Source organism: Oncorhynchus mykiss, chromosome 13 (assembly GCF_057628025.1).
Source record: "Oncorhynchus mykiss isolate SJ-2025 chromosome 13, ASM5762802v1, whole genome shotgun sequence".
Classification (NCBI taxonomy): Eukaryota; Metazoa; Chordata; class Actinopteri; order Salmoniformes; family Salmonidae; genus Oncorhynchus; species Oncorhynchus mykiss.
In genome coordinates this window covers 53398510-53424682 of record NC_143034.1, presented here as the reverse complement: position 1 = coordinate 53424682, position 26173 = coordinate 53398510, and the positions used below count along the sequence as shown (strand labels likewise).

Below are 26173 nucleotides of genomic sequence, written 5' to 3'. Positions count from 1 at the left end.
ATCATTCTCATCCTCAGTCGCAATGCAGTCACTGTCAGTACATTGCATGGGATATGCATGGGATAAATCATGTGTGTAGCGGATTTTTTTTTATTCTTCAAGATGTCAATTCAGATATTAATTTTCGCTTGTTCTAAGGAGTTTACGGTATTTCCAAAATACTGGCTCTTGTATTCCAGTACTTTCGACATATTCAATACTGAGCTCACTACCGGTCTCTTTTCGGCTTCGCTGTGACTAGCATGGCTGACACTGGTCTTGTAGAAACGCTTCTTCGGCGGGTGGAAAAGGTGGACGGTGGTCTCGACAGTCAGGATGTTGCGACCAGTCTCGGGGTGGACCACCAAGCTATCGTCGGTGCTGTGAAGAGCCTACTGGCACTTGGTGATGTGAGTTTACCTGCCCGTTTTGAAGCGGAAGTCAAGTGACCGTCCACTTTGTTCATTCGGCGGATACTTTTAAGGTTAACAGTTGACGCTTAAACCGCCTAGCAAAAACCTAAAACTGACCATTACCTTAACACTAACCTAATTTTAATAAATTCTGAAATTAAATATCGTTTTGGGCGTCAAGCTTGTACTTATAGCATTTTCTGTTCATCCTATGATGATGGGCGATTGAATAGGAAAGTGATGCAATAGGGACGTAAACGGGATCGTGTTACCCATGAATAAATGCAGTGGTGACTGTTCAGTCTGATTGTTCAACTGCACTGCTAGTCAGCAAACTTGACTAAAAACAAAAACTGTTAGACATTTTCAATATTTGGTTTTATTGAATCGTCATTAAGGCAATCTACCAACGTCTGATACACCTAGCTGGCTACTATTTGTATAGGATGGTAATTAATGGAAGCTTCTCTAATATCAAACATGTAAAGTGTGGTGTACCGCAGGGCAGCTCTCTAGGCCCGCTACTCTTTTCTATTTTTACCAATGACCTGCCACTGGCATTAAACAAAGCATGTGTGTCCATGTATGCTGATGATTCAACTATATACACATCAGCAACCACAGCTAATGAAGTCACAGAAACCCTTAACAAAGAGTTGCAGTCTGTTTTGGTGTGGGTGGCCAGTAATAAACTGCTCCTGAACATCTCTAAAACTAAGAGCATTGTATTTGGTACAAATTATTTTTGAAGTGCTAGACCGCAGCTGAATCTGGTAATGAATGGTGTGGCTGTTGAACAAGTTGAGGAGACTAAATTACTTGGCGTTACCTTAGATTGTAAACTTTCATGGTCAAAACATATAGATTCAATGGTTGTAAAGATGGGGAGAGGTCTAGACGTAATAAAGAGATGCTCTGCTTTTCTGACACCACACTCCAAAAAGAAAGTTCTGCAGGCTCTAGTTTTATCTAATCTTGATTTTTGTCCAGTCGTGTGGTCCAGTGCTGCAGGAAAAGCCAAGTTAAGCTGCAGTTGGCCCAGAACAGAGTGGCACGTTTTGCTCTTAAATGTAATTGGAGGGCTGATATAAATACTATGCATACCAGTCTGTCTTGGCTAAGAGTTGAGGAGAGATTGACGGCATCACATCTTTTTATAAAAAACATTAATGTGTTGAAAATCCCAAATTGTTTGCGTAGTCAACTTACACGCAGCTCTGACACACACACTTATCCCAGCAGACATGCCACCAGGGGTCATTTCACAGTCCCCAAATCCAGAACAAATTCAAGAAAGCGTACAGTATTATATAGAGCCCTTATTGCATGGAACTTCCTTCCATCTCATATTGCTCAAATAAACAGCAAACCTGGTTTCAAAAAACAGATAAAGCAACACCTCGTGGTACAACGCCTCTCCCCTATTTTACCTAGATAGTTTGTGTGTATGCATTGATATGGAGGCTACATGTGCCTTTAAATGTTTTTATGTGGTTCTGTTCTTGTCTATTGATCTGTATTATGTTTCATGTTTTGTGTGGACTCCAGGAAGAGTAGCTGCTGCTTTTGCAACCGCTAATGGGAATCTTAATAAAATACGAAATGCCAAAATGTCAACATTGAGAAATTAGACTGAGTCAATAAATTGGGAGCTGTAATTGTCACTGGATCTAAAAATGAATCCATGGTAAATGTATAATGTGCAGTGATAGTTAATTCATGATGTGTACACCAATCAGACCTTGAGAAGATGACAAATGTGTGGTCCTCTGCCTCAAGGCTCCATTATGATTCTGATCATGGTTGTTTGTTTTCCTGCGCAGGTGATCTCAGCTGAGCAGCGATCCTCGAAGCACTGGGAGCTGACTGGGGAAGGCTGTGAGATAGCCGAGCAGGGCAGCCATGAGGCCAGAGTCGTCAGCTCCATCCCAGAGGAAGGGATGCCTCAGAGCCAGCTCATGGTGAGAGGACCTGCAGAGTGCCTGGACAAATAATATGTACCATGATGTTATGTTTATTTGGATGAAAATAATCTGGCTGAAAAATAAAGAATTGAATGAAAGTTGATCTTTACATTGTGATTTTATATGCTTTCCACTTGGAGCAATGGGGCAGTGTTTACAGATAGTTTTGTCTCTCTTTCTGTGTAGAAACTAGCCTTTGGGAAGGTGGGTTTCAGCAAGGCCATGTCCAACAAGTGGATCCGTCTGGACAAGGGCCACGAGGGCGGACCCAGGATCTTCAAGACTGTGAGTTTATCTTCACATCTGACTTGGTGTGCTTTGTGATTGAGTGTGAGTGTTGCTTTTGTAATGGAGAAATTAAGTATGACACACATAAACATCAATTTCACGTGTGTGTGTGTGTGTCCAGGTGGAGCACTTAGAAGACTTGGTGAGGGACAAGTTGCTCCTGGTACAGAAAGGCCAGGCGTCTCAACTGGAGGAGAAGGAGAAGAATGAGCTGAAGAAACGCAAACTGCTCTCTGAAGTGTAAGAATCAGACCGGTTGATAATATTTGACTACTGTGAAATGTTAAGTACATTCCTAATTGATATCTACCAGTAGATGGCAATAGATGCCATTCAGCAGTACAACACAGTGTTCACTCATCTGGCATCCGGCATGTTCAGTATGCCCCAGTCACAACTAGCCTCAGCATAGTCTCATGCTGATGATGTTCTCTGACTTGTTGACCCCTAAGTCTTTAGTTGAATAACAGCTGAGAACTGTTTTTAAATACATCAATAAGGTTTAGGTTAGAATATAAATTGTCTTATATCATAGTTACATCCTACTTACATAATATTCACAGATCAGATGTGAGTCAATGTTGTCGTCTTGTCTAAGTTGAGATGTCTAGTTCACCCAATGATATGAATACACTGAGCAACAAATTGTTAATTGTATACTTCCTATTTGCTAAATAGTGTCCCAGGCCCTCACCACCACCACCCACATGTTCCCAATCTCCAATGTTCCCCAAGATAAGACCTCTTGTGGCCTTTGTGACTCATGTGATATACCACTTTCAAATGACCACATTTATGCAGTTTGAATGAGAATGATTGTATTTATTTCTGTGAATTTTAGGACGGTCAAGTCCTATTGGATCACAAAGGGCAGCTGTTTCAGCACCACCATCACTAAGCAGGAGACAGAGCTCACCCCAGAGATGATCGCTAGGTGAGTCCTGCTCTGCTTTTCCTGTCAACTTTGTCATGGTCGCTCTATGACTGCTAAGATGGACGAGGGATTCCTCATTCTGTATCTCTAACCTGCATGCTGCTGCTGAGGACCCTGTCCTAAGGCAAATGTATATTAGCCTGAAGTTGTTCATTCTCTCACAGTGATGTCATTTCTATTCATATCACTGCATGTTGTAGTCAAATTGGCAGTGTTTTCATTAGGTACCGCGCATGATCCAATGAGTTTTTATTTTTACCTGGAAACTGCAGTCTCTCTCAAAATGCAGGTGATCTCTTGACCAAGCCTGGTTTTCATGTGATTGTCTGAAACAATTTGTTGGTTCTCGTACCCCAAAACAGATGAATGATAATGCACCTGGTCTGCATTATCACATGAGGGGATTTGGCACAGAACTGTATTCAGGTGTCCCAAAAATGAAATGAGTGTTTTTGTTTATTTGCCTCCACGTTTTATCTGCACACAGACTTTGCTTGTGTTTGGCCATATACACTCATTAATTTGATGTTCTCTAGAACATATTATATGTTCTCCTCCAAACTGACCTATCTCTGGTCTGTGACAGTGGGAGCTGGAAGGAGAAGAAGTTCAAGCCTTATAACTTTGAGGCCTTGGGTGTGGCCCCAGACTGTGGCCACCTGCATCCGCTCATGAAGGTCCGCACGCAGTTCAGACAGATCTTCCTGGAGATGGGGTCAGTCGCCTATCCTCTATTCTGCCCTTGCAGGACACCATCAGTATACCCTATATAACTAATGTACGTTAAGACTAAGTTCTAAGACCTGTGTGTACTCACTCCTCCTGTCTCCTTCAGCTTCACTGAGATGCCCACCAACAACTTCATTGAGAGCTCCTTCTGGAACTTTGACTCCCTGTTTCAGCCCCAGCAGCACCCAGCCAGGGACCAACATGACACCTTCTTCCTGTCTGGTGAGCGACTGGGTGTCTCTGTGTGTCTGGGCTTGATGCCCAGATAGGATAAAATGGTGCATTATTGATGATGCGCTGAAAGGGAAATCCCTAGCTAAAACAGACTCTAGATTTCCATTAGATATAACTCATCTGTTTTCATCATCACTTACCGGTAACTGTGGCCCCTCCTATTATTATATGTCTCAGACCCAGCTCAGGCCCATGAGTTTCCCCAGGACTACCTGGAGAGAGTGAGGAAGGTCCATTCAGAGGGAGGCTTTGGATCACAGGGGTGAGAGCTAATCTTCCACATACACACACGTTTTATTTAATTTTGTGGTATCCAATTGTCCAAAGTCACAGTCTTGTCCCATTGCTGCAACTCCCGTACAGACTCATTCTTGACACAATGCCCACTTAATCCGCACCAATGTGTCGGAGGAAACACAGAGGAAACAGCGCCCGGCCCGCCACAGGAGTCGCTAGTACGCGATGGGACAAGAACATCCCTGTCGGCCAAACCCTCCCCTAACCCGGACAAAGCTCGGCCAATTGTGTGCCGCCCCATGTGTCACTCGGTTCGCGGCCGGCTGCGACTGCGCCTGGACTCGAACCAGGATCTCTAGTGGCACAGTTAGCCCTGCGATGCAGTGCCTTAGACCACTGTGCCACTCAGGAGGCCCAACATGTTCTATTTTTAACGCTGTGTGTGTTTGACAGGTACAAGTATGACTGGAAGATTGAGGAGGCTCAGAAGAACATCCTCCGTACTCACACCACAGCAGTCAGCGCTCGCATGCTGTACAAACTCGCTCAGCAGGTAACCCACTATCTACGTTTGTTCATGCTGTCTTAGTATTTACTAAAAATGAATTAGAAAGTAATTGCATGAGGGTGATGTTACATTCTAACTGTGCAGCAATTGAGCAACTTTCCTCAGTAACCATTTCAAATGTTTCTTTCTACCAGGAAAATTTCACCCCTGTCAAGTACTTCTCCATCGACAGAGTATTCCGTAATGAAACTCTGGATGCCACCCACTTGGCAGAGTTTCACCAGATTGAGGGAGTGGTGGCTGACTATGGCCTTACCCTGGGTGACCTCATGGGCATCCTTCATCAGTTTTTCAATAAACTAGGTGAGGGCTCTACCAGTCAGGGTTGGGGTCAATTCCACTCATTCAATTATCTCCCAGGAAATGTAATTCAATTCAAATTTGAGGTCGGTCTTTGATTTCAGAGATAATTCAATTCTTCTCAATTCCAATGTTAGGTAAATTCCAAGAATTCAAGTCAAAATTCAATATTATCCCCAACAATTCAACAAATTCCAATTAGAAATTAAATTTCTTCATGCTTTCAGGCTGATCATGTCACTGTTCAGACAGCCTAGCTATACTGGAAATATCTGAATACAGGTTGAAATGATTAAAAACAAATCCTACAGTAAATGTTTTTTATACTATATGCATTAATTCCATTAACTAGGAAATGTAAAAAATATTGAATTTCAATTCCAAAGATTAAATGTAATTTTTTTTAACAAAAAATAGAATGTAATTCAACATACATTCTCATGAATGAGGGAATTCAAGAATTGAATGGAATTGAAATGATATAAGAATTGACCCCACCCTGCTTCCAGTACCTCATTCTTTTTTTCTTTCTTTTTTTTAACAGTTGTCCGTACTGAAGTGGCCTCTAATGCATCTTAATGCCTGTAGTACAACATGAGCTTGTTTCTCTGTCAGATGTAGTATTTCTGAGAAAGTAAATATATTTATAATTTTCTCCAGGAATCACCAAATTACGCTTTAAACCGGCCTACAATCCATACACCGAGCCGAGCATGGAAGTGTTCAGCTATCATGAAGGTACAGTTATTGTGAATATCCTCATGTTTGTGTGAAATGTGTGTTTTGGCCTTGTCTCACTCAAACCCAAAAGCCCATAGACGACGCAATCCTATCCACACTGAGTACATCTTTTTTTTCTCCACAATTTCGTTACTGTCTTGTCTCATCACTACAAGGCGAAGGTCGAGAGCCATGCATCCTCCGAAACAGAACCCAACCAAGCCGCACTGCTTTTAACACAGCACGCATCCAAACCTGGAAGCCAGCCGCACCAATGTGTCGGAGGAAACACTGTACACCTAGCGACCTGGTCAGGGTGCACTGCGCCCGGCCCGCCACAGGAGTCGCTAGTGCGCGATGAGACAAGGATATCCCTACCGGCCGATCCCTCCCTAAGCCGGACGACGCTGAGCCAATTGTGCGCCTCCCGGTCGCGGTCCGGCTGCGACAGAGCCTGGGCTCGAACCCAGAGTCTCTGGTGGCACAGCTAGCACTGCGATGCAGTACCTTAGACAACTGTGCCACCCGGGAGGCACACACTGAATCCATCTTAATTTGTCCATTCCTGCTCACTCCAGGACTGAAGAAGTGGGTGGAGGTGGGAAACTCTGGGATGTTCAGGCCAGAGATGCTGCTGCCTATGGGGCTCCCTGAGGGGGTGACGGTCATCGCCTGGGGGCTGTCTCTGGAGAGGTGAGTCAATGACAAAGAAACACATCCTCTTCAACTAGAACTGATCCTGGTGATGTAATGGAAATGACTGACCGACATTTTTTAATACAAGACCTACAATACACAACCCCTTCTGCCTGGCCTACCCCACTTCAACACTCTCTGACCCCTGTCTCTAGGGCCGGGAATTGCCAGCGACCTCAAGATACGATATGTGGTCTAAAACATAAGAAAGACCTGCTCTTTCCATGACATAGACAAACCATGTAAATTCAGGTGAAAGCTATGATCCCTTATTGATGTCACCTGTTAAATCCATTTCAAGGAGACAGGCTAAAGGATTTTTAAGCCTCGAGACAATTGCGACATGGATTGTGTATGTGTGCCATTCAGAGTGTGAATGGGCAAGACAAAAGATTTTAGTGCCTTAAACGGGGTGTGGTAGTAGGTGCCAGGGCACCAGTTTTGAGTCTGTCAAGAACAGCAATGCTGCTGGGTTTTTCATGGCCAACAGTTTCCTGTGTGCATCAAGAATGGTCCACCACCCAAAGGACATCCAGCCAACTTGACAACTGTGGGAAGCATTGAAGTCAACATGGGCCAGCATCCCTTTGGAACGCTTTCGACACCTTGTAGAATTGAGGCTGTTCTGATGGCAAAAGGTGGGGTGCAACTCAATATTAGGAAGGTGTTCTTAATGTTTGTTATACTCAGTGTATGTCTGCTGCAGAGAGACAAGCGAGAGCATGAGAAAACACGTTTTGATCAGTCAGGGAACGAAGTGCTGAAAAAATGTTTGATCGCTATTTAAAAAGAAGATGGAGAACAAGCTATAGGCAGGTACAGCCGACTAGTGCTAGCTAACGCTACCGAGAGTAGCAAAACCATTTATTTATTATTAATTACAAATCAACTTGGATATCAATATAATACCATCCAAAAATAATATTGCAATATGTAACTATCTATTGGCCCCCCCATCATTACCCGTCTCTCCACTGCTCCACTCTTGGGCCAGCTATCTCACTGGAATTGACCCGCATCAGCTCCATATCCCTTAGCCTGACCTTAACTCTCTCATAACCAGATGCACAGGGTCAACTGTTAGTGTACTTGAATGGGACATAGGATTTCCATAGTAAAATGTTTCCATAATGTGAAAATATACAATGTTATGCCTGTAATCCCAGTGTGATTTCCCATAGAGGGGTTAAAGGTGGACAGTAGTGTGGTCATGTCCCCCCCAGATGTGCAGCCATGCTTCCAGCACACAACACCAGTCTGTTGGCCCACATGTCGACATGTTTACTTCTGGATTGTTATATCTGAGCAATGAGCATAAAACACCATATCGCCTAATGAGCCTAGAATAATGGTTTCTTCAGATGCAGGTCAGAATTGACCATTTAGATATATTTGTGCTCTACTGCGGGTGCTTGAACCCTGGTGACACTGAGGAATTGTATCTATGAAGGAATCACTGCTAATGGCTATAGTCAGTGAGCTGGGAAGGACCATATCATCTACTCTGTGTAATCGCTGTCCTCCATACCCTCTGTCCATATAGACCTTTGTCTCTATCCCTGTTTGTCCCCTCTTTTTCTTTGCTGTCTTCCACCTCTCCTTATAATGTACTATGTCATCTTCCTGACACACTTTCCTCTGCCCTTCTCTGTCTCCTTCAGGCCCACCATGATCAAGTATGGCATCAACAACATTCGTGAGCTGGTGGGACACAAGGTCAACCTGCAGATGGTCTACGACAGCCCTGTGTGTCGACTGGACTCTTAGATTCTGTTCAGGCTTCCTCTTGGACAGGCTCACATTACCATACACATCCCACCCAAGGCCCGTGTCATCAGGACCCCTTTTCCCACTAGCAACCATATGAACACTGAACAATCCCACAAACCCTTAATCTACCTTGGCCAGAGACAGATCTGTCTGTTTGAGAGGGAGGGAAAGAGGACTTACTTTTCTTCTTATAGCTTGTCTGTGGTTCTAGCTGGATTATTGCCGTTGTTTAGCCACGCGATACACAGATTATACTTTAAACCTAATTTATGAAACAGTTATAACTCATCTTTGGTCCTAACCAGCAGCTATGCATGTGCTGAGGGGTAGGTAGTGCTATTACTCTGTTCTCTGCTGATGTGAGCACTACATCAGAGCATAAGGAACTTCACCAGTGAGTCTGTTTTTTAATTTAAACGTTAGGTAGCCGCTGTGCAGTTTTCTATGTAATGAAATGCTTGTACAGTAAAGATGCTAACTTGAAGCCCTTTAGCCTTCCATACAAAACCAACCAACTCTGTGCTGTGTCCACTCAGTTCATGAGACAAATTAGAAATGGTCAAATAAAGATGTTTGAAAGGAGCACGATTTACGTCGTCAGTCTAATGTAATCCCCATTGGTAATGCTGAGCTTTTGTTATTCTACTCTGGCTGTGCCAGGTCTGGTTTTAAACCGGTTAGAAGAACATTCTTGTTTTCCTCAATCTTGTGGCTGGTGCGTAACGTAGATTGGCGTGTTGAGTGATGTGTGCCAAGGTTTAACCCAGAGGATTTAGGAGTTATTTGTGTCATTCCAGTGAAGGTGGGATTACGAATCACCTTTATCGCCTCTAAGACTCATGTCATCGTACACAGGGTAGACTTTTAGCTCTGTGTGCTCACAGGAGATAATTGGGTTAACACATTAGAGCACTTTGGTTGTAAGTGTAACCTAAAATAACTTTAATATTGTACTAAATAAAGAGTCAAGTCTATTCCTGTTAGTTTGTTTTAGGCAACGGCACATTGGATGTTTTTTGCTGGTAGCCTAGTTCATCCCCAATCCCTGCAAGATTCTGAATAAATTTACTGTTGCAAAGAGATGTTCTACACTCTTCTGTTATGTATTATGTAAATCTTCCATAGTCTGAATCAGAGACTGTACGTTGTAATGCAAATCAGTATCCTGCTGAGGAGCAATATTGAAGTTGGACTTCAGCCATGTGTAATCACTTCACTGGAATAGCTTCTCCTGAATGAACCTGGCACAGCGACGTCGTGGTACATGCAAGTCTGCCTGAGCATCCTGTGCTGTCTTTCGACGCCTACATGGAGCTGAATTTCTGAATTCGGGAGTCTTTATAAAACCTTGCATGCTATTAAAGCTAACTTGTGGGCCCAGAATAGATGCTGTTGAAAGTTTGTGACAAAGAGAATGATGTTGCGTGCTCTGCCAAGACTGGGAAATCCTGTGTCTGCAGCAATAATGGACAGACAGGATTTAAAGGTTGTTTACTTAATCAATTGCACAAACTCCTTAAGTCTTTCTGTTCAGCTAATCCTTCAACGTCTGGAAATAACATTTTAAACAAGAGTCTGGGAGTCCAAGCTAAGGGTTCTCCAGAACAAAACAATATATAGACAGAACAGATCAACCAAGTTTCTCTATGGAACCTCTAATTCTAGTTGGAACATACTTCTGGATGCAGTTTTATCCTACCAGGTACTAACTATCCTAACTATCTTCACAAAAGAGTCCTAACTATCCTAACTATCTTCACAAAAGAGTCCTAACTATCCTAACTATCTTCACAAAAGAGTCCTAACTATCTTCACAAGCATTGGGATAGAAAAATGCTTCATAGGTATTTGTATCCAGTTTTATATGCAAATTTCAATGTGTATGTATATATATATATATATATATATATGTTTTATCCTGTGTGTTCACCTGCATCATATCATGTTTGCAGTTTCTAACTTGCAGAAGTTACACTACATACCTAAATCAATAATAACAACCGATGTAATAGCCATTTAGTTTGAACTTGGTACACATATTTACTACTTCATTGAACATCTCAGCTTTGATGTGGTACTGTATAATTGTAGTCCCTTTTCATGTTCTGAAGATACAGACAGTAATGTCAAATTCCTCAGTTGGCACAACCAGTGGACAAACCTATTAGCTGGTCCTTAATTATGTTCACCCTCATACTCTCATTTCAACTACAAAGCCACATCTGGGAGTCATTTTGCACACAGTTCCACATATATCACTATGAATGCAATGCTTTGCATTGATCAGTAAATGATTAATACATTTAGGAGTTCATCAATACATGGTCTCATTTCCCTTTCATCATTTTACTTTGATCTTGAAATGAAGCAACATTTATGTTACAGAGGAATAGCTGTTTTTAGAGGCCCCCAAATCCCTCCGTGTTTTGATGGATACTGAAGCAGTATTAAAATGTTATATAAGAAAGGGGGCTAGTGTAGGCAGCTGACGGTGATAGGTTTGGGATGAAACATGGCAAATCCTTTTCCATGGGATCAGTCTGGATCATTTTGAATGTGTTGCACATCTTTAAATAATCTTCTCATGGCAATAGCCATTGATTAACCCCTGTCCTGCACAGGGTCCATTCAGTAGACCAGGAGTTATTTTTCAGCTCGAGACGCAAATGAGAAACTGACCGTCCTCCCATGACCCAAATTAAGAATAAATAGTGTGTGATTGTAGATGTATTCTCATAACTCGCGACCCACCTTTCACATACCCAGGGCCCACTCAAGGTCCCAACCCATAGTTTAATTAAGATACCCTGCAGTAGACAAATCTCAGTGTCAGTACAGGATGATACTGTATAGCACCAGCATGAAAGTTATCTTCAAACTCTCCTTTGTCAAGCTTTGGTTGCTGTGTGGTGTTAACATTTCAACCCATTTAGTTGTCTTGTTAATAACCTTAAGTAGGTCTGTTGAGTCCTGTGACGAGCTTGGTGTAATCAGAATCAACCAGTGACCAAAGGGCTGGAGGGAGTTGGTGCTGGTGCTGGCTCCTTTCAGATCTCGCTGGGGAGGGAGTTAGAGTGCCCAAGCCAGGGGCTGCTGTCTATGGCCAGGGCAGCAGGGCTGTTGTTGCCGGTGCCATGGGTGGGGAAGAAGGGGATGTAGGGGATTGTAGGAAACAGCAAAGGGCTGCCCGGGGGGCTCTCATCCAGGGGCATGGGGAAGCCCACATCATTTGTGTCCCACACGTGGAAGGCATTGTGGGTCAGGACTATGGGGGGGTGTCTGGCAATGAAGCACTCTGGGTTTCTGTTCTTCTCTAGGTCCTCCTCAGTGGGGCCAAGAAGACATTCTGATGAAAGGGGTAAACAGAGATAAGCACATTTGCTTCAGGACTGGTGCCCCTGGTCATCCCTGTGTTAGCTAGTCATTTTGCAATTTTGCATAGAAAAGCTTAGGTTTATGCCTATTTGTCACAAGTTATTTGGTACACTTATACATTACGATGGAACAGCCTAACAACTACACAGATTAGTTACATTTCCACCTGATTTTCAAACATTTTAAGTTCATACCTGTTATATCAAGGGCCAGGTCCTTGATCAGATGTCCAACAATAGCATAGGCGACTCCAACCACTACCAGTGCTGCAATCAGCAGGTAGACCACTGCCTTTGGCAACGGAATGAGGTCCCGGACTGCCGGCTTATACTCCTTGTACAGCGGGTCTTCCGTCCCGTCTAGTACGTTGAATTTGGAGACTAGTGGGGAAGCATGTGCCTCATCATTGAAATTAAAACTGGTGAAATTGAGGTCATTCATTATGAAAAGAAGCCTAAGTGATATAGCACTAATGATGATAAACGCGCTGATGTCCGGATATGAGGCAATCCCCCCCCCCCCCACAACACCAAGACAAGGACTTGATTGGTGGTGAGTCTTGAATCCGTGCAACACTCAAGTCTCAACTTCTTTGATGTCTCAGTTCGAATGATCCTAAAGTGGATTGAAAAGCATGAAACATGTATATACGTTAATATATCAGTGGATTTGGAGGTGAACACAACTCCACCAAATATAGTTTTAATTTATGGAGATATTACTTCCAAACGATTTCAAAACCAATTTGACAGTACAAGCGTTAGCCGCTTACCTTGATTTTGGACGATTTTGGACGACTGCTGTTTTGATGAAACTGGCTTAGCTTAGATTTCTTTTAAAAGGTCCCTAAAATGGAGAAAAAACGTTTGGATGTCTATCTGAAATTAATTTCCATGTTCATAAATCAGTCCCCTTGGAGCTTTCCTTTGACGTGCTTCTTTGTCATCCCTTTGTCTCTGTCCTTGGTGCTGAAATGACCCAACCAATTTTCACGCTGTAGTAAACAGTAGTATTTTTAGACCGCCCACTGTTCATCACTCAAGGGATAAACTTTATCCCGCCTCCACTTAAACAGTCAACCTCCACTTAAACAGTCAAGTTGATAATGTTCCCTTAATTCCTTAGTTGATGGATTTACATTACCAAGAAATGTTGTCTCCTTAAATGTACTAAGGACGCATGGCGTGAAGATCCTCTGGCCAATTAGAACCTTTACAGGAGATAGTTAATCGACACACGATCGCATGTAGTGGGCCTATTTGGTTCATCCATGTTGTTTAGGAAATATTGAAGAGCTTTTCATATTCAATATAAGTCTACTATCCTCTTTGAAACATGTTGTTGTTCATCTCCACTAGATTATTTTAGGGGAAATATACTTCTCCACTCCACTGGGCATAATTCAGGGCACAGCCCTGCCCTTTGACCTTCAATGCTTTCCCACCATAGACTGGATTAACAGCTAGTTTCACTAGCAGCGCTAATTGTAAGAAGATTTTGAAACTCATCCTAATAAGCCAAATCCTAACTGGAAATAAGCATATAGTTCATGGCCTCAATGTGTCAATGTAGGCTGTCCCTATCAAATAAATGCATTACTATTAGGCTATGTGTTAAAACTAATAATTTATACCAAAATAGGAGCTACATTGGTTCATGTTCAGTGACTGACTTCTATTTCCTTAGGTAGAGAGCAGGCTTGGGCATGTATGGGATTTATTTTTTTCATAATTCCCCATTTTAAAGCAGCAGTAGACATGCAAAGAAGCAGAATCTGAAGAGATTAGAGGTTTATTCCCTTTATGAGACAAGCCTTTATCTGCCCACCCCATGTCCCTCATTTCCTGATGGATTTAAACTGCTAGAGCCACTGGAATACCTCCAGAGATTATCTCCTGAACTTTGAGAACGTTTTGTTCTGTTGGTTCAATATATCTACATATTGCAACAGAACACGAACATCTTCTCATATTGTGTTGCTTCCTGTACAGTGGGGCAAAAAAAGTATTTAGTCATCCACCAATTGTGCAAGTTCTCTCACTTAAAAAGATGAGAGGCCTGTAATTTTCATCATAGGTACACTTCAACTATGAGGAAAAAAAATCCAGAAAATCCCATTGTAGGATTTTTAATGAATTTATTTGCAAATTACAGGCACCCCTTTCTGCGTGCCTGTAGACTATCTGTGCAAAGGTGTTAGGGGTGGAATTCCAGTTTGCGAATCACTTCTTTCACATAGAAGCCTCTAAATAAATGAAAGAGAATGCGCATCAGACACACCTAGAAGGCTATGGTATTTTGGGATATTCAATCCGATCGCCCCCTTTCGACTATGCACCTTTTAAAGAAAATGTTTCTTTGTTCGCGGAGACTACATTCATGGTAAACGCTGCATATATCGGCTCAACTGGAAATTACCTTTAAATGTCAAGCGCGCTATAACACGGATCTTCCATGGTCCGGATTGAATCTGCTTTACTCAGAATGGAACTGAAAGGACACTGCATGGGTTAAATTACCGTTCCCTGCCAGGACAAATCACTGTGTACATGACCCATCCAAATACCATTTTCCCAGTGTTTGCTATGGAATTATTGCAGTACAACACCGTTCTCAGACACTGCGGCAAGGTCACCAAAACAGATTAAGCTACTGCACATGTGTGGCACATGATGGTTATATTAATCCTATAGCTCCATCTGTCTGTCACACCATCTTCTCTTCATCTTCCTGTTCACCCTTCTGATGCTAGGTGTTTGTCTATCCTAGGAACTGCCTTACATGAAATTCAGCCCCTAGTTTGACTTTGTTTTTAACTTCTTCCTGTCTCATCTTCTCTTTTTCTGTTTTTTTTTTCTTCCAGTTTGCTGATCACTTCTGTTTAAATCGCACTGGCATTACCTCAGGCCTAATTCCAGATATCAAACACTTTTCACAATGGCTGAGCTCAGATGGATGTACTTTAAAATGTGTTTGATCACACAAAGTTCATCCTGAAAATACCCCATCTCTGGTGCTCTATATAAATGTTGTTCTCCCATTGTCTTGACCGGACTCCAGCCTCACAGTTTTAACAAATCATTTGAATGTGTCATATGTTTGATGATAAAATGTGTTTCTTTGATAATTATTTTAAATAATATGCATTCAATCATTCAAAATGCGTGTCGGTGCATGATACAGTATTGTTCGGGGTCGACGTTGAAAAATTGACCAGTTCACAGCACGTGTCCCCCAGAACCCGTTTTTCGCGCGCAATTTTCGAGGTTGCCAGACAGTTCTGACGAAAACTTTTATGACACAGTGCAACTGAATAATATTTTTTTTTTTTTGGGGGGGGGGGGGGGGTAAGTAGCCAGCAACAGTATTTTGTTGTTTCCAATGAAGTTTCGCTAAATATTCCTAATATTTTGGTTACCACATGAGTTACCCTTGACAAAACTCGAGACTGGATAACTTATTTGGTTTTGTCATGATCAGATCAGACTGAGGGGTTAGCTTTATGCCTAGCTAGGCTAGCTGGCCAGCATAGCCCAATGTAACTATTAACATTAAAGTAGTTGAGTCAGAGAAGGTTAGAAAGTGGTTTTGGTTGAGTTCTTACAGAATTAGCTAACTTCCATACCGGTTGCATTTATATTTCCTATGCAACATTTTGCTCATAGAAAATGTCCCAGCTCTTCTTTGGAAAGCCAGCCCCTACCTTTCAGTCTACACCAAAACCGGGTCATCATCCCTCATCACCCAAGGTAAATGAAGGAAAATATGAGACTGTCCAGCTCAACTCTGAATGACTGATATCTTGCACCTGTGAATCCTTTGCTACTTAGTTTTGACAACTGTACACTTTGTCAAAGTATACTGGAGGGATCAGAAAATGTTATGGTTTGATTGACATTTGTCCCTGTATCCTTAGGACCCTGAACAAGGACATGGGCCAGACCAGGACATCCCCGATGAGACATTTTCGTTTGTGACACTGGATGAAAGCCATGGACAGCAAAGGTATGGCGTTACTGGGTTTAAAGCATTATTCATTGTGTTCTGTTACGTTTTTAACGTTTATTTGAAATGTTTATGGAAGTGAGGACTCCGGCATCGACATTTCAAACATCTCCAATAGACGTAACGTACACAACAGTACTTCCAGTGAGCTCCCAGGTGAGGAGACTACGACTGTTCTCAGTTCAACGATAGGGAAGAAGGCCCAGGATCTGATAGAGAGAATAAACCAGAGCCGGGCCATGGACCAGGAAATCATGACCACCTTTGAGAACAAGTTAATGAATAAGGTATCACTGTCCTACTATTGAGTAAAAAGTACATGGTCATATTTTTTTGTAGTTAAAAAAGAATGCATTGAGATTACAAGTCTAGTTTAATGTTTATGTGAAGGACTGTGACTAGTGTGCATATGTGGGTCCCTCCCCAGGTGAGTGAGGTGTGCCAGCAGGTGAAGGAGCAGATGTTCAGCAGCTATGAGGAACATGGCTGTGGGATGGAGGCCAATTTGAAAGAGCTGTCTGAGGTGCTGGAGAGGAGCAGTCAGCTCAGTATGGAGCTGCAGGGAGCCAGTCAGACCTTATCAGCCATCAACAACAGCCTGCAACAGACAGCTGAGAACTGACATCTACCCAGCCATTAATTTATTTAAACTGCCTTACAGAATCCCGACTTCTGGGAGGTCTAGAATAATTAAAGCAATGCCTTATTTGACTGTGGTATATGTCTAAAAGGATATAAAACAGTGGTTGTAAACTGAGGTGTTGGAAGAAGCTTTTGTTTATTAAATTATTACATAACTAGTGTGGATATTTTTCATACCTATGCCCAAATAGCATTATAGAACATATTTAAATGGGCCAGAATATACGCTTGTGCTCAGTTTAGAATCCAAAACATTCACCTAAATGCCTATGGGTCGGTCCACCAATTCAGTGCCTTTGGAGAAGTGTAACTTGGTATATATATTAAAAAATAACTTAATTAAAAAAAGTTATCAGAAGTTAAATAAAAATAATTACTATAGTAAGTGCCAAATAAAGTAACAGGGTTGATGACTTCTTAAAGCTGCCATAAATCCCCTTGTGACGGAGAATGGAAGCTTGTTGTGTGCAGTGGCAATTGAATGCAAGCTTCACCCAACAAATTAAATTGTTAAAACATTTCTAGCCTGTCTATCCATGGGTAACAGGGTTGACGTTATGCTCGATCCACTCAGTTTTCCATCACTAAACACCAGAAAATGGTCAAAAAGAGTAGAACCTGCTTTTACAATTAGATGTTCAATGTTTAGAAACGGAGAAAACGAGTTCAGTTCACATAAGTGTTGACATTAAAATGTATAGAAATTAATCACAAAATAAATATTTGCAAATTACCTTGTCAAAGCAACAAAATAACTACAGCTTCACAATGACGGTGAAAACTTGAGGTTAAGTACATTAAAATCTTTAAGAAGTCAGAGTGCACAGAGGGGCATGTCAACATACTGAATTTAGGCAATTTAGCAAGTCTTTATTCATAATAGAAATCTGATTTATTGAATTCTCCATGTGGTCTATATTAAAGGGCACTTCATTTAATGTAACAGGCTTTTAAAATTCAATAGTGGTGCACAATTTCTATATCATATGCAAAATACACTTCATGGAATAACCCAACCCCCCTCGTCTTTTTTGATTCACTTTATAAAACACTCCATGTTACTTCAAATAGGAACATTCAAAACACTACCACGAAATTAAGGATGAGTAATCCAAAAATCCTCCAACCACTCTGGATTAAATGGACCACCTGTTGATGACAATTAATTTATAAACAAGAGACTAATTAAGCATTAGATAGTGAGCATTACTACAACACTTACTTTGCCAGCAAAAGGAAATTGCAACGACCATGAAAGTACTGCAAGCGTTATTCGTGAAAATCTTGAATTAACCCTTGACAGTGCAATTCAAACCATCCATAACATTTACACCTGGTTGAGTTCTGAGGAGAGCAAACTTAATAAAGTGCAAACAGCATTCATTGTCCTTTACCCCAAAATACAAATCTCTCTGATCTGCCTAAATGGTAAGTCATAAATACATCTATTAAATTACAAAAAAGCAATGGCATGATTATATAAACTGTTTTCATTTATTTACTTAACTTATTTTTTTAAAACTAAACAGTAAATGTAGTATCATTTATTTGGCATTCAATGACCAATAACTGGTCATTAGTACCATCACAGTTCTAAAAACTCGGGACATAAGTATGGATCTTGACCTAATTTTAAAATGTCCAACAACTATTTTACTACAAATGTTGTGAGGAAACAGTGATTAATTCTGAACCATCTTAACTTCCACCGTATAGAAACTATTACAAAAACATTGTAGTCAGAAATTGTCCAAACTAACCAGTAAGTACTAGGGTTTTATGACAGAGTAGAAAAATAGCTTTGTTTTTCAAATTGAAATAATTACACTCATGAATTGTCCATGAGATCGATGATAGACCAGGTCAAGTTTTAAAGGCAAGTCTTTCGCATAAAATATAGATTTAGGACTGGTTTCCCGGACACAGACTAAGCCTAGTCCTGTTCTAAAAAGCTATTTCAATCGAAATTCTCCATTGAGCATGCTTTTTAGTCTAGGACCAAGCTTAATCTGTGTCCAGAAAACCAGCCCATATTCTACAAACTCAAGAGAGAGGCAACATTAGCGTCAGTGTTTCTGTAGAAGACAAGCCACCAAAGCAGTGTAGAACTACTTGTCCTTTGTTTAAGGAACAGATTGACTTGTGGTCTGTTTGAGCATTAGCAACAGGCAGTTAGGTATTAACAGTGAAAGACTGCAGTCCAGTGATGGCTCTGCCCAGGATCAGGGCATGGATGTCATGGGTACCTGGAAGACAAAGAATAAGGAACCATGTGGAACAGTTAAACAGTGCTGATGTTGAAGTTGAGCAAATATATAAGGAGACTTGGTTTTCCCATTTGATCCATTTATTAAATGTAAATGACATATTACTGACCTCTACTGGTGAGGAAATATACCATGATAAAACAGTTTCGCTTCCACATCCATATCCTCTTAGACCTGGTTATGGCCTTCTTTCTCCTCACCTTCGTATGTGTTGACGGTCTCCAGGTTCATAACATGGCGGATGATGTGGTACTCGTCAGAGATGCCGTTTCCTCCCAGCATGTCTCTGGCCTGCCGGGCAATGTCCAGGGACTTCCCACAGCTGTTCCTCTTTAGCATAGAGATCATCTCAGGGGCTGCCCTGAGGGAGGAGAGAAGAAGACATGAGTTAAATCTCCTCCTCAGGTTCTATTCACTCTGAAACAACCAGAAATTGTACTTCCCCTATGGTGTGTAGTTCTTTGTTAAAAAGTGGTGTCACACTACAAGACGATTATGTTCCCATTTCCAGTTCCCGCTTACTTTTTGGCATCGATGAGTCTCCCCAGCTGTAGACAGGCCTGCAGGCCAATGGTGATTTCTGTCAACATGTCAGCCATCTTTTTCTGCATCAGCTGGTTTCTGGCGAGGGGTACTCCAAACTGGATTCTGAGATTAACAAATATCATAGTAGCAGAACATCTTAAATTCACTCAGAAAAGCTGAGAAAACAAAATAAGATTCAAGAGCAACAGACTTTTGCTCAGTCCTGCTCATCCAAAACAACATCTCATACCAATAGTAGCCTCAGAATCCTCACCTGTCTAGTGTGTACTGACGAGCCGCGTGGAAGCAGAACTCTGCAGCACCTAGTGAACCCCAGGCGATGCCATACCGGGCATTGTTCATGCAACCAAAGGGACCCTAGAGCCAAAGAGAACAGACAAAATATTTATACCAACAAGATTAACACAGCACTATAAGAAAGTCTGGCCATCCACATAAAAGTCAGTACATGAGAGTGGTATCCTGGCCTCTACTCACCCCCATGCCAGAGACTTTGGGCAGCAGGTTCTCCTCAGGAACCTCCACCTCATCCATGATGATCATGCCAGTGGCAGACGCCCTCAGGGAAAACTTGCCCTCGATCTTGGGTGTGGTGAAGCCCTTCATACCGCGCTCCAGGATGAAGCCACTCACCTTCCCATCGTCACACTTGGCCCAGACCACAGCGATGTCCGCCACAGGGGAGTTGGTGATCCTGACGAAGGTGAAGGAGATGAGGAAAGGCATTTTCATTTAGGGAGGAGCTATTTTATCAGTATGCTACAGAGTGAGCCTGGTTTCTAGGGCTATATGAGGACAGGTTTGTAAAAGTTTCACAAGACGTGATGGTAGAATTGAGCAGAACCACGTACTCAATGTCAAACTAAGCATTTGGTTGAAGTTCGCTCCAGGATGAAGCCAATCGAACCGCCCTTGCTGTCTCTGCCTGGCCGGTTCCCCTCTTTCCACTGGGATTCTCTGCCTCTAACCCTATTACAGGGGCTGAGTCACTGGCTTACTGGTGTTCTTTCATGCCGTCCCTAGGAGGGGTGCGTCACTTGAGTGGGTTGAGTCGCTGATGTGATCTTCCTGTCTGGGTTGGCGCCCCCCCTTGGGTTGTGCCGTGGTGGAGATCTTTGTGGGCTATACTTGGCCTTGTCTCAGGATGGTAAGTTGGTGGTTGAAGATATCCCTCCAGTGGTGTGGGGGCTGTGCTTTGGCAAAGTGGGTGGGGTTATATTATCCTTCCTGTTTGGCCCTGTCCGGGGGTATCATCGGATGGGGCCACAGTGTCTCCTGACCCCTCCTGTCTCAGCCTCCAGTATTTATGCTGCAGTAGTTTATGTGTCGGGGGGCTAGGGTCAGTTTGGAGTACCTCTCCTGTCTTATCCGGTGTCGTGTGTGAATTTAAGTATGCTCTCTCTAATTCTCTCTCTCTCGGAGGACCTGAGCCGTAGGACCATGCCTCAGGACTACCTGGCATGATGACTCCTTGCTGTCCCCAGTCCACCTGGCCATGCTGCTGCTCCAGTTTCAACTGTTCTGCCTGCGGCTATGGAATCCTGACCTGTTCACCGGACGCGCTACCTGTCCCAGACCTATTATTTGACCATGCTGGTCATTTATGAACATTTGAACATCTTGGCCATGTTCTGTTATAATCTCCACCCGGCACAGCCAGAAGAGGACTGGCCACCCCTCACAGCCTGGTTCCTCTCTAGGTTTCTTCCTAGGTTTTGGCCTTTCTAGGGAGTTTTTCCAAGCCAACGTGCTTCAACACCTGCATTGCTTGTTGTTTGGGGTTTTAGGCTGGGTTTCTGTACAGCACTTTGAGATATCAGCTGATGTACGAAGGGCTATATAAATAAATTTGATTTGAAGTTGTTGAAGCTGCATTTCCCCAAAATAAACAGTTACATCATATATATAAAACATGAACTACAGGCCCAGGTTACCAATTAATATGTATTTATTCAGTGTTAAGCTTACGCAATGTGAGGGCCAATGCACTCAATGGTTAAGTATTCAACCACAAAGTCCAGTTCAGTCACTGCTGACATTTCTCAGTTCAGAATCATAACACTCTGTGAAACAAGAGTAAAGGGGAACTGAGGGGAACCTAATATTCATGCACCTAGCATGAATATATTTGTGAACAGCACCACCCTGTGGACTAGTATACAGAGTGAAATGTTGTTTACAATTTACATAAGCGCTAAACCACTTGATCTTGGGTTTATTATTTGAAAAACACATTTAAAAAAAATGCTCTAATGAATACAAAAACTCTAATTACAATTTCTGTATAATAGAAAGCACATATTCCTATTCTTCAGAAATGTTGGAAGTAGCCTATTCTTGATGTTCCATGAATAGGTAGCCTTTTCAATCAGTAGAGGAATGCATTCCAAGGTGTTAAGACAAAGGTAGCTTTCATCAATGTTTGTGGTCTGTAGGCGTTTGTTCTGTTATATGATCCATTGGCTATTTATAGGAAGCAATTCCAAGGTTCTTGCATGGGCTCAAACTCAAAACCCTGAGTATATCACATCAAACCATCAAGGTTCTCCTAATGCCTGCTATCCAGCTACACACATCTCTGTCCAGTCAGTCCTGAAGTCCTCATGCTCATGGGGGGGATGAACTATTTCCCTCACTATGTAGTAGGACTGAGAATTGCAAGGGACCTCCCGCTACGCTAATATCACGATACTTAGGTGCCGATACGATATGTATTGCAATTCAATACTGCGATTTTATTGCAATTTTATGTTCCAAACATATCGCTCACTATTTGTCTGCTACAGAGAGACAAGAGAGCATGAGAAAATTAGTTTTGATCAGTCAATAAGTGCTGAAGACTTGTTGGTTCACTATTTAAAAAGAAGATGGAGAACAAGCTATAAGATGAAAAATACCATAATATTGCGACATGTAACTGTATTGATTTATTCCCCCTAGCACTACTATGTAGTGAACTACAGTCTCCCAGTTCTACTCACCAGGTCTTGGAGCCAGTGAGAGTGAAGGTGCGGCTGGAGGGGTTAAACTTAGCCCGGGTCTCCATGCCACTGAGGTCACTGCCGTGGTTGGGCTCAGTCAACCCAAAACAGCCCAGGATCTCTCCGCGAGCTGGGAGGTAGAGGACGCTTTACAGGACAAATACACCCAGATATAAACAGGATTGTGCGTCATTTAAGATGAGGCCTAAGGGATGTGGTTGTCCTCTCCTCCTTACCCAGCCTGGGCAGCCACTTCTCCTTCTGCTCTTCGGTACCGTACGCGTAGATAGGGTGCATGACCAAGGAGGACTGCACACTCATGACAGAGCGGTAGCCGCTGTCCACCCTCTCCACTTCCCTCGCGATCAAACCGTAGGCTACATAACTCGTCCCAGCACAGCCATAGCCTGGTCAAAGTGTAGAGGGAGAGAGGTCACATCATAGGCAATAACCTCCAAAACAAACAGTAGGCCTACATTAAAAGGGAATTCAGTGAATCTACATCCAATTATATAATTTACATTATCTATATTTAAATGCTTCTGGCATCACACATATAGTTGATTCTGAAAAACAAATAGCCTTTAACATTTTGTGATCCAAATGACCAAAAGCTTTCAGAGAATGATATAACCCCCAGTGAGTTTACAGGAACATTATCATTTACAAATTATAAGTTTATAAAACATGTGCATTCAGTAGGCTGAAACTCAAATGAAAATAAGAAAACTGTAAGAAATACAGAGTTTAAGTGATTAAAAAACAGCCAACCATTTTTCCCACCCCGCTCACCAGTTTACAGAGTCAAGTATATTTTTCCAAGCCTCAATTGTTCCTTGAGTAGCACCATTCATTCTCGCTGTCGATAATTCTAATGTTATAACTTCTAACAGTAACTGTATCCACTGGCGAATTGGGAGAGAGTGAGGTGATTACCATCTAAGAGCCAGTAATCATCTCTGATTGATTGAGAGATTCAAGGAGCTATCATCAAACATTGAATATTTACATTCATGCACATCGCACTTGTACCTTTGCCCCAGAAGCATTTAACTGCAGGGCACTCCCACAGCATATGCAGTTGGGGCCAATTTCATCATAAAACATTTCCTTGGTGTTAATTACAGTCTGTGAACAAACTTAAAAATGTTTAAATTAATGGTTTGGATTACAAGATGACATTTTTTTTCCATATTCTGTTCCAGTTAAAGGTTTGTTCAGATTCAACAAGATCTGTGAACCAAACTGTTTTAATAGCTAGCTCAGAATGAGCTTTCCAAAAGTTGCTTATATATTATAGATATGAGTCCTTTCGAGAGCCCAGATAATTTATTTATAAATCCCATAATTGGAAGGTTCGGTAGTTGGGTTTCCCAAGGGAGTCCATAGGCCAGCATAGCTGACCTAAGTTGTAAATCTAGAAACAATTATTTACCTGGTAATGTGTATGCATTTCAAATCTTGGAATATTCTCAAACCATTACTGTCCATGATATCAGCAAGGCCACCCTCGAGATAGCAAAGGTACTGACACACCTTTAATAGTTGGGCCCAGGACACCCAGCTCCCCCATCTCTGACACAATGTCTCGATGGAACACTAAGACAAAACAGGCAGCATGTTATGTTGACATGGTTTGCATAGCTGACAAAATTCATAATATTGACATTCCAACTTAAAGGGTAAAACTGATCCTTAAGGGTTCCTTCCTAGGTTATTGGCATCAATAGCTCAATGGGCTCTGCCTGAATGATGGTATGTCTCAAAAGTCAGGCCCACCTTCGTTTCTGTTGGCCATCAGAATGCGGGGCATGAGTTTGTCCTGACAGTAATCCCGGAACGAGTCTCGGATCATGATCTCGTCCTCAGTCAGCTGACCCTCTAGCTCCAGGCCATCCCGCCAGTTAAACTGAACCTTGGCTGGTGGTTCAGTAGAGAAGGATCATAGAGCAGAGAAGTACAACTGAATAGTCATCAGACACAAAAATAATAAAAGGGCAATATATGTATGATTTATCTGAAAGGAGTTGATATCAACATACGTGCTTTAGCTTTCTTCTCACTAGCTTTCTCTGCATCTGTGAAAAGGACACAGATTGAGTACTTCCCCTGACAAATAGAGGCATGGTGATTGTAAGAATGGCTTTGTAAAACTGCTACCATTGTGTTCTCATGATGTCAATGTCATTATTGAGTAATGGTATACCCTTTTGTGCAGGCGCTGCTGATCCCTGTGATCTTGATGCTGAAATGATGGCACATCTCTGGGGGTTGACCAGCAGACGGCACACCGCGCTTCTCAGTGCCATGATGAATAGCTAGATATCTGAGAGAAAAACGTTTTAGAAGAAAATAATCCATAAAACAATGCAACAAACTCAAATAGTTGTCATTTCAAAGACATAATAGGTTATAACGTTTAACAAACATGTAATTTGAGAGAGCCGGTGGAGAAAGCAACTATCAAATTGAACTCACGTAGTTGCATATGATAGTTTGAGAGGAGAAATGAGTCGTGATTAGTTTAGAGAATGTTCAAAGAGAGATGTGGTGGTTGGCAGACAAGTTGTTACACAAGATAACAGCACCAGCTAGTAGCTATCCCAACTATTTATACAGTAGCTAGCTAGAAAAATCTCGATATGGAGGCAACTGAAACTTGTCAGCTATTAACACACCTCACCGTGTGTTGGCCACGTTAGTTGAGGTTAAAATGTCTGCTGCAGGCAGATCAATTAATACTATTAGAAGGTTTACGTTAGCTAGACTAACTTGAAAGTCAGTCTTGCTCTAGTATCAAGCTGTAAAAGCATAGTATCGAGTTTATTTACTTGACACGAGCACAAACTTACTGTTTCCTCAATGTCCCAAATATGTTGGCTAACTTCAATATATACACTGACCTGTAATTTACAATGCTGGAGATCCGTGACCCAGGCCTCCGTAGTCCTTTCCAAATTGACAAGGTAGATGAAGACAAACGTTAACACAGGCACCTGCGTAAAGTTGGTCAGGAATGGTTAGGTTCTGTCGCCATTTTGAGTGTGGCAAATGGACCTTGATCCACATTTAGTATAAAATAAAATGTTAATGATATGTCTGGAACCAAATGTAAATGATAGTGGTAAGAAATTACTATGAACTTCAAATATATGTGTTTTTTGTGCAAAAGCATTGTTCGTTTTTTTTCTCTTTTCACCACTCGCTATAGCTGCTTTCTAGTGTCTCTCCATGCTGTTGCGTAGTTTTTGACTAAGCTCTGATTGGTTTATTGGCGGGGGCGTGCAGATTCAAGGCGTGGCTATGAGAGGGTTCATTTCATGCATTGACCACATTCATGTTCAGAACTATTTTCAGAACGTAGGGACAATGGTGGAAAAAGTACTCAATTGTCATACTTGAGTAAAAGTAAAGATACCTTAATAGAAAATGACTGAAGTAAAAGGGAGAGTCACCTAGTAAAATACAACTTGAGTAAAAGTCTAAAAACATTTGGTTTTAATATACTTATGTATTTTGGATTTA

General features: G+C 41.9%; 4 protein-coding genes across 13 annotated transcripts; 2 read left to right on the top strand and 2 right to left on the bottom strand.

The window, feature by feature from the left end:
• The first annotated feature begins 165 nt into the window (after positions 1-165).
• LOC110486499 (phenylalanine--tRNA ligase alpha subunit) lies at positions 166-9414 on the top strand. Its single transcript, XM_021558132.3, has 13 exons — positions 166-389; positions 2216-2353; positions 2543-2641; positions 2766-2884; positions 3486-3578; positions 4165-4293; positions 4414-4529; positions 4719-4803; positions 5232-5331; positions 5481-5649; positions 6307-6384; positions 6945-7059; positions 8724-9414. The coding sequence occupies exons 1-13, from the start codon at positions 243-245 to the stop codon at positions 8827-8829; spliced, it is 1494 nt and encodes a 497-aa protein (XP_021413807.2). The 5' UTR covers positions 166-242; the 3' UTR covers positions 8830-9414.
• Positions 9415-10834: 1420 nt separating this feature from the next.
• Positions 10835-12822, bottom strand: LOC149978926 (uncharacterized). The gene is made up of 2 exons (XM_090196703.1): positions 12402-12822; positions 10835-12178 (listed from the first exon to the last, which is right to left on the bottom strand). The coding sequence occupies exons 1-2, from the start codon at positions 12646-12648 to the stop codon at positions 11880-11882; spliced, it is 546 nt and encodes a 181-aa protein (XP_090052829.1). The 5' UTR covers positions 12649-12822; the 3' UTR covers positions 10835-11879.
• A 2688-nt stretch (positions 12823-15510) lies between these two features.
• LOC149978925 (synaptonemal complex central element protein 2-like) lies at positions 15511-17011 on the top strand. The gene is made up of 4 exons (XM_090196702.1): positions 15511-15956; positions 16124-16212; positions 16292-16499; positions 16640-17011. Exons 1-4 carry the CDS (start codon positions 15876-15878, stop codon positions 16832-16834), a joined length of 573 nt encoding a protein of 190 aa, XP_090052828.1. The 5' UTR covers positions 15511-15875; the 3' UTR covers positions 16835-17011.
• Positions 17012-17703: 692 nt separating this feature from the next.
• LOC110486498 (glutaryl-CoA dehydrogenase, mitochondrial) lies at positions 17704-25904 on the bottom strand. Of its 10 annotated transcripts, none has more exons than XM_090196692.1 (12): positions 25552-25904; positions 24855-24966; positions 24691-24726; positions 24428-24568; positions 24185-24247; positions 22885-23055; positions 22649-22778; positions 20145-20361; positions 19921-20024; positions 19644-19769; positions 19322-19482; positions 17704-19100 (listed from the first exon to the last, which is right to left on the bottom strand). In XM_090196692.1, the coding sequence occupies exons 2-12, from the start codon at positions 24955-24957 to the stop codon at positions 19027-19029; spliced, it is 1326 nt and encodes a 441-aa protein (XP_090052818.1). In that variant the 5' UTR covers positions 24958-24966; positions 25552-25904; the 3' UTR covers positions 17704-19026. The 10 variants fall into 10 exon arrangements, with proteins under 10 accessions (XP_090052818.1, XP_090052819.1, XP_090052825.1 ...); XM_090196693.1 differs by having other exon boundaries at positions 24855-24974; positions 25552-25902; XM_090196699.1 differs by having other exon boundaries at positions 24084-24247; positions 24855-24974; positions 25552-25898.
• Positions 25905-26173: the final 269 nt, after the last annotated feature.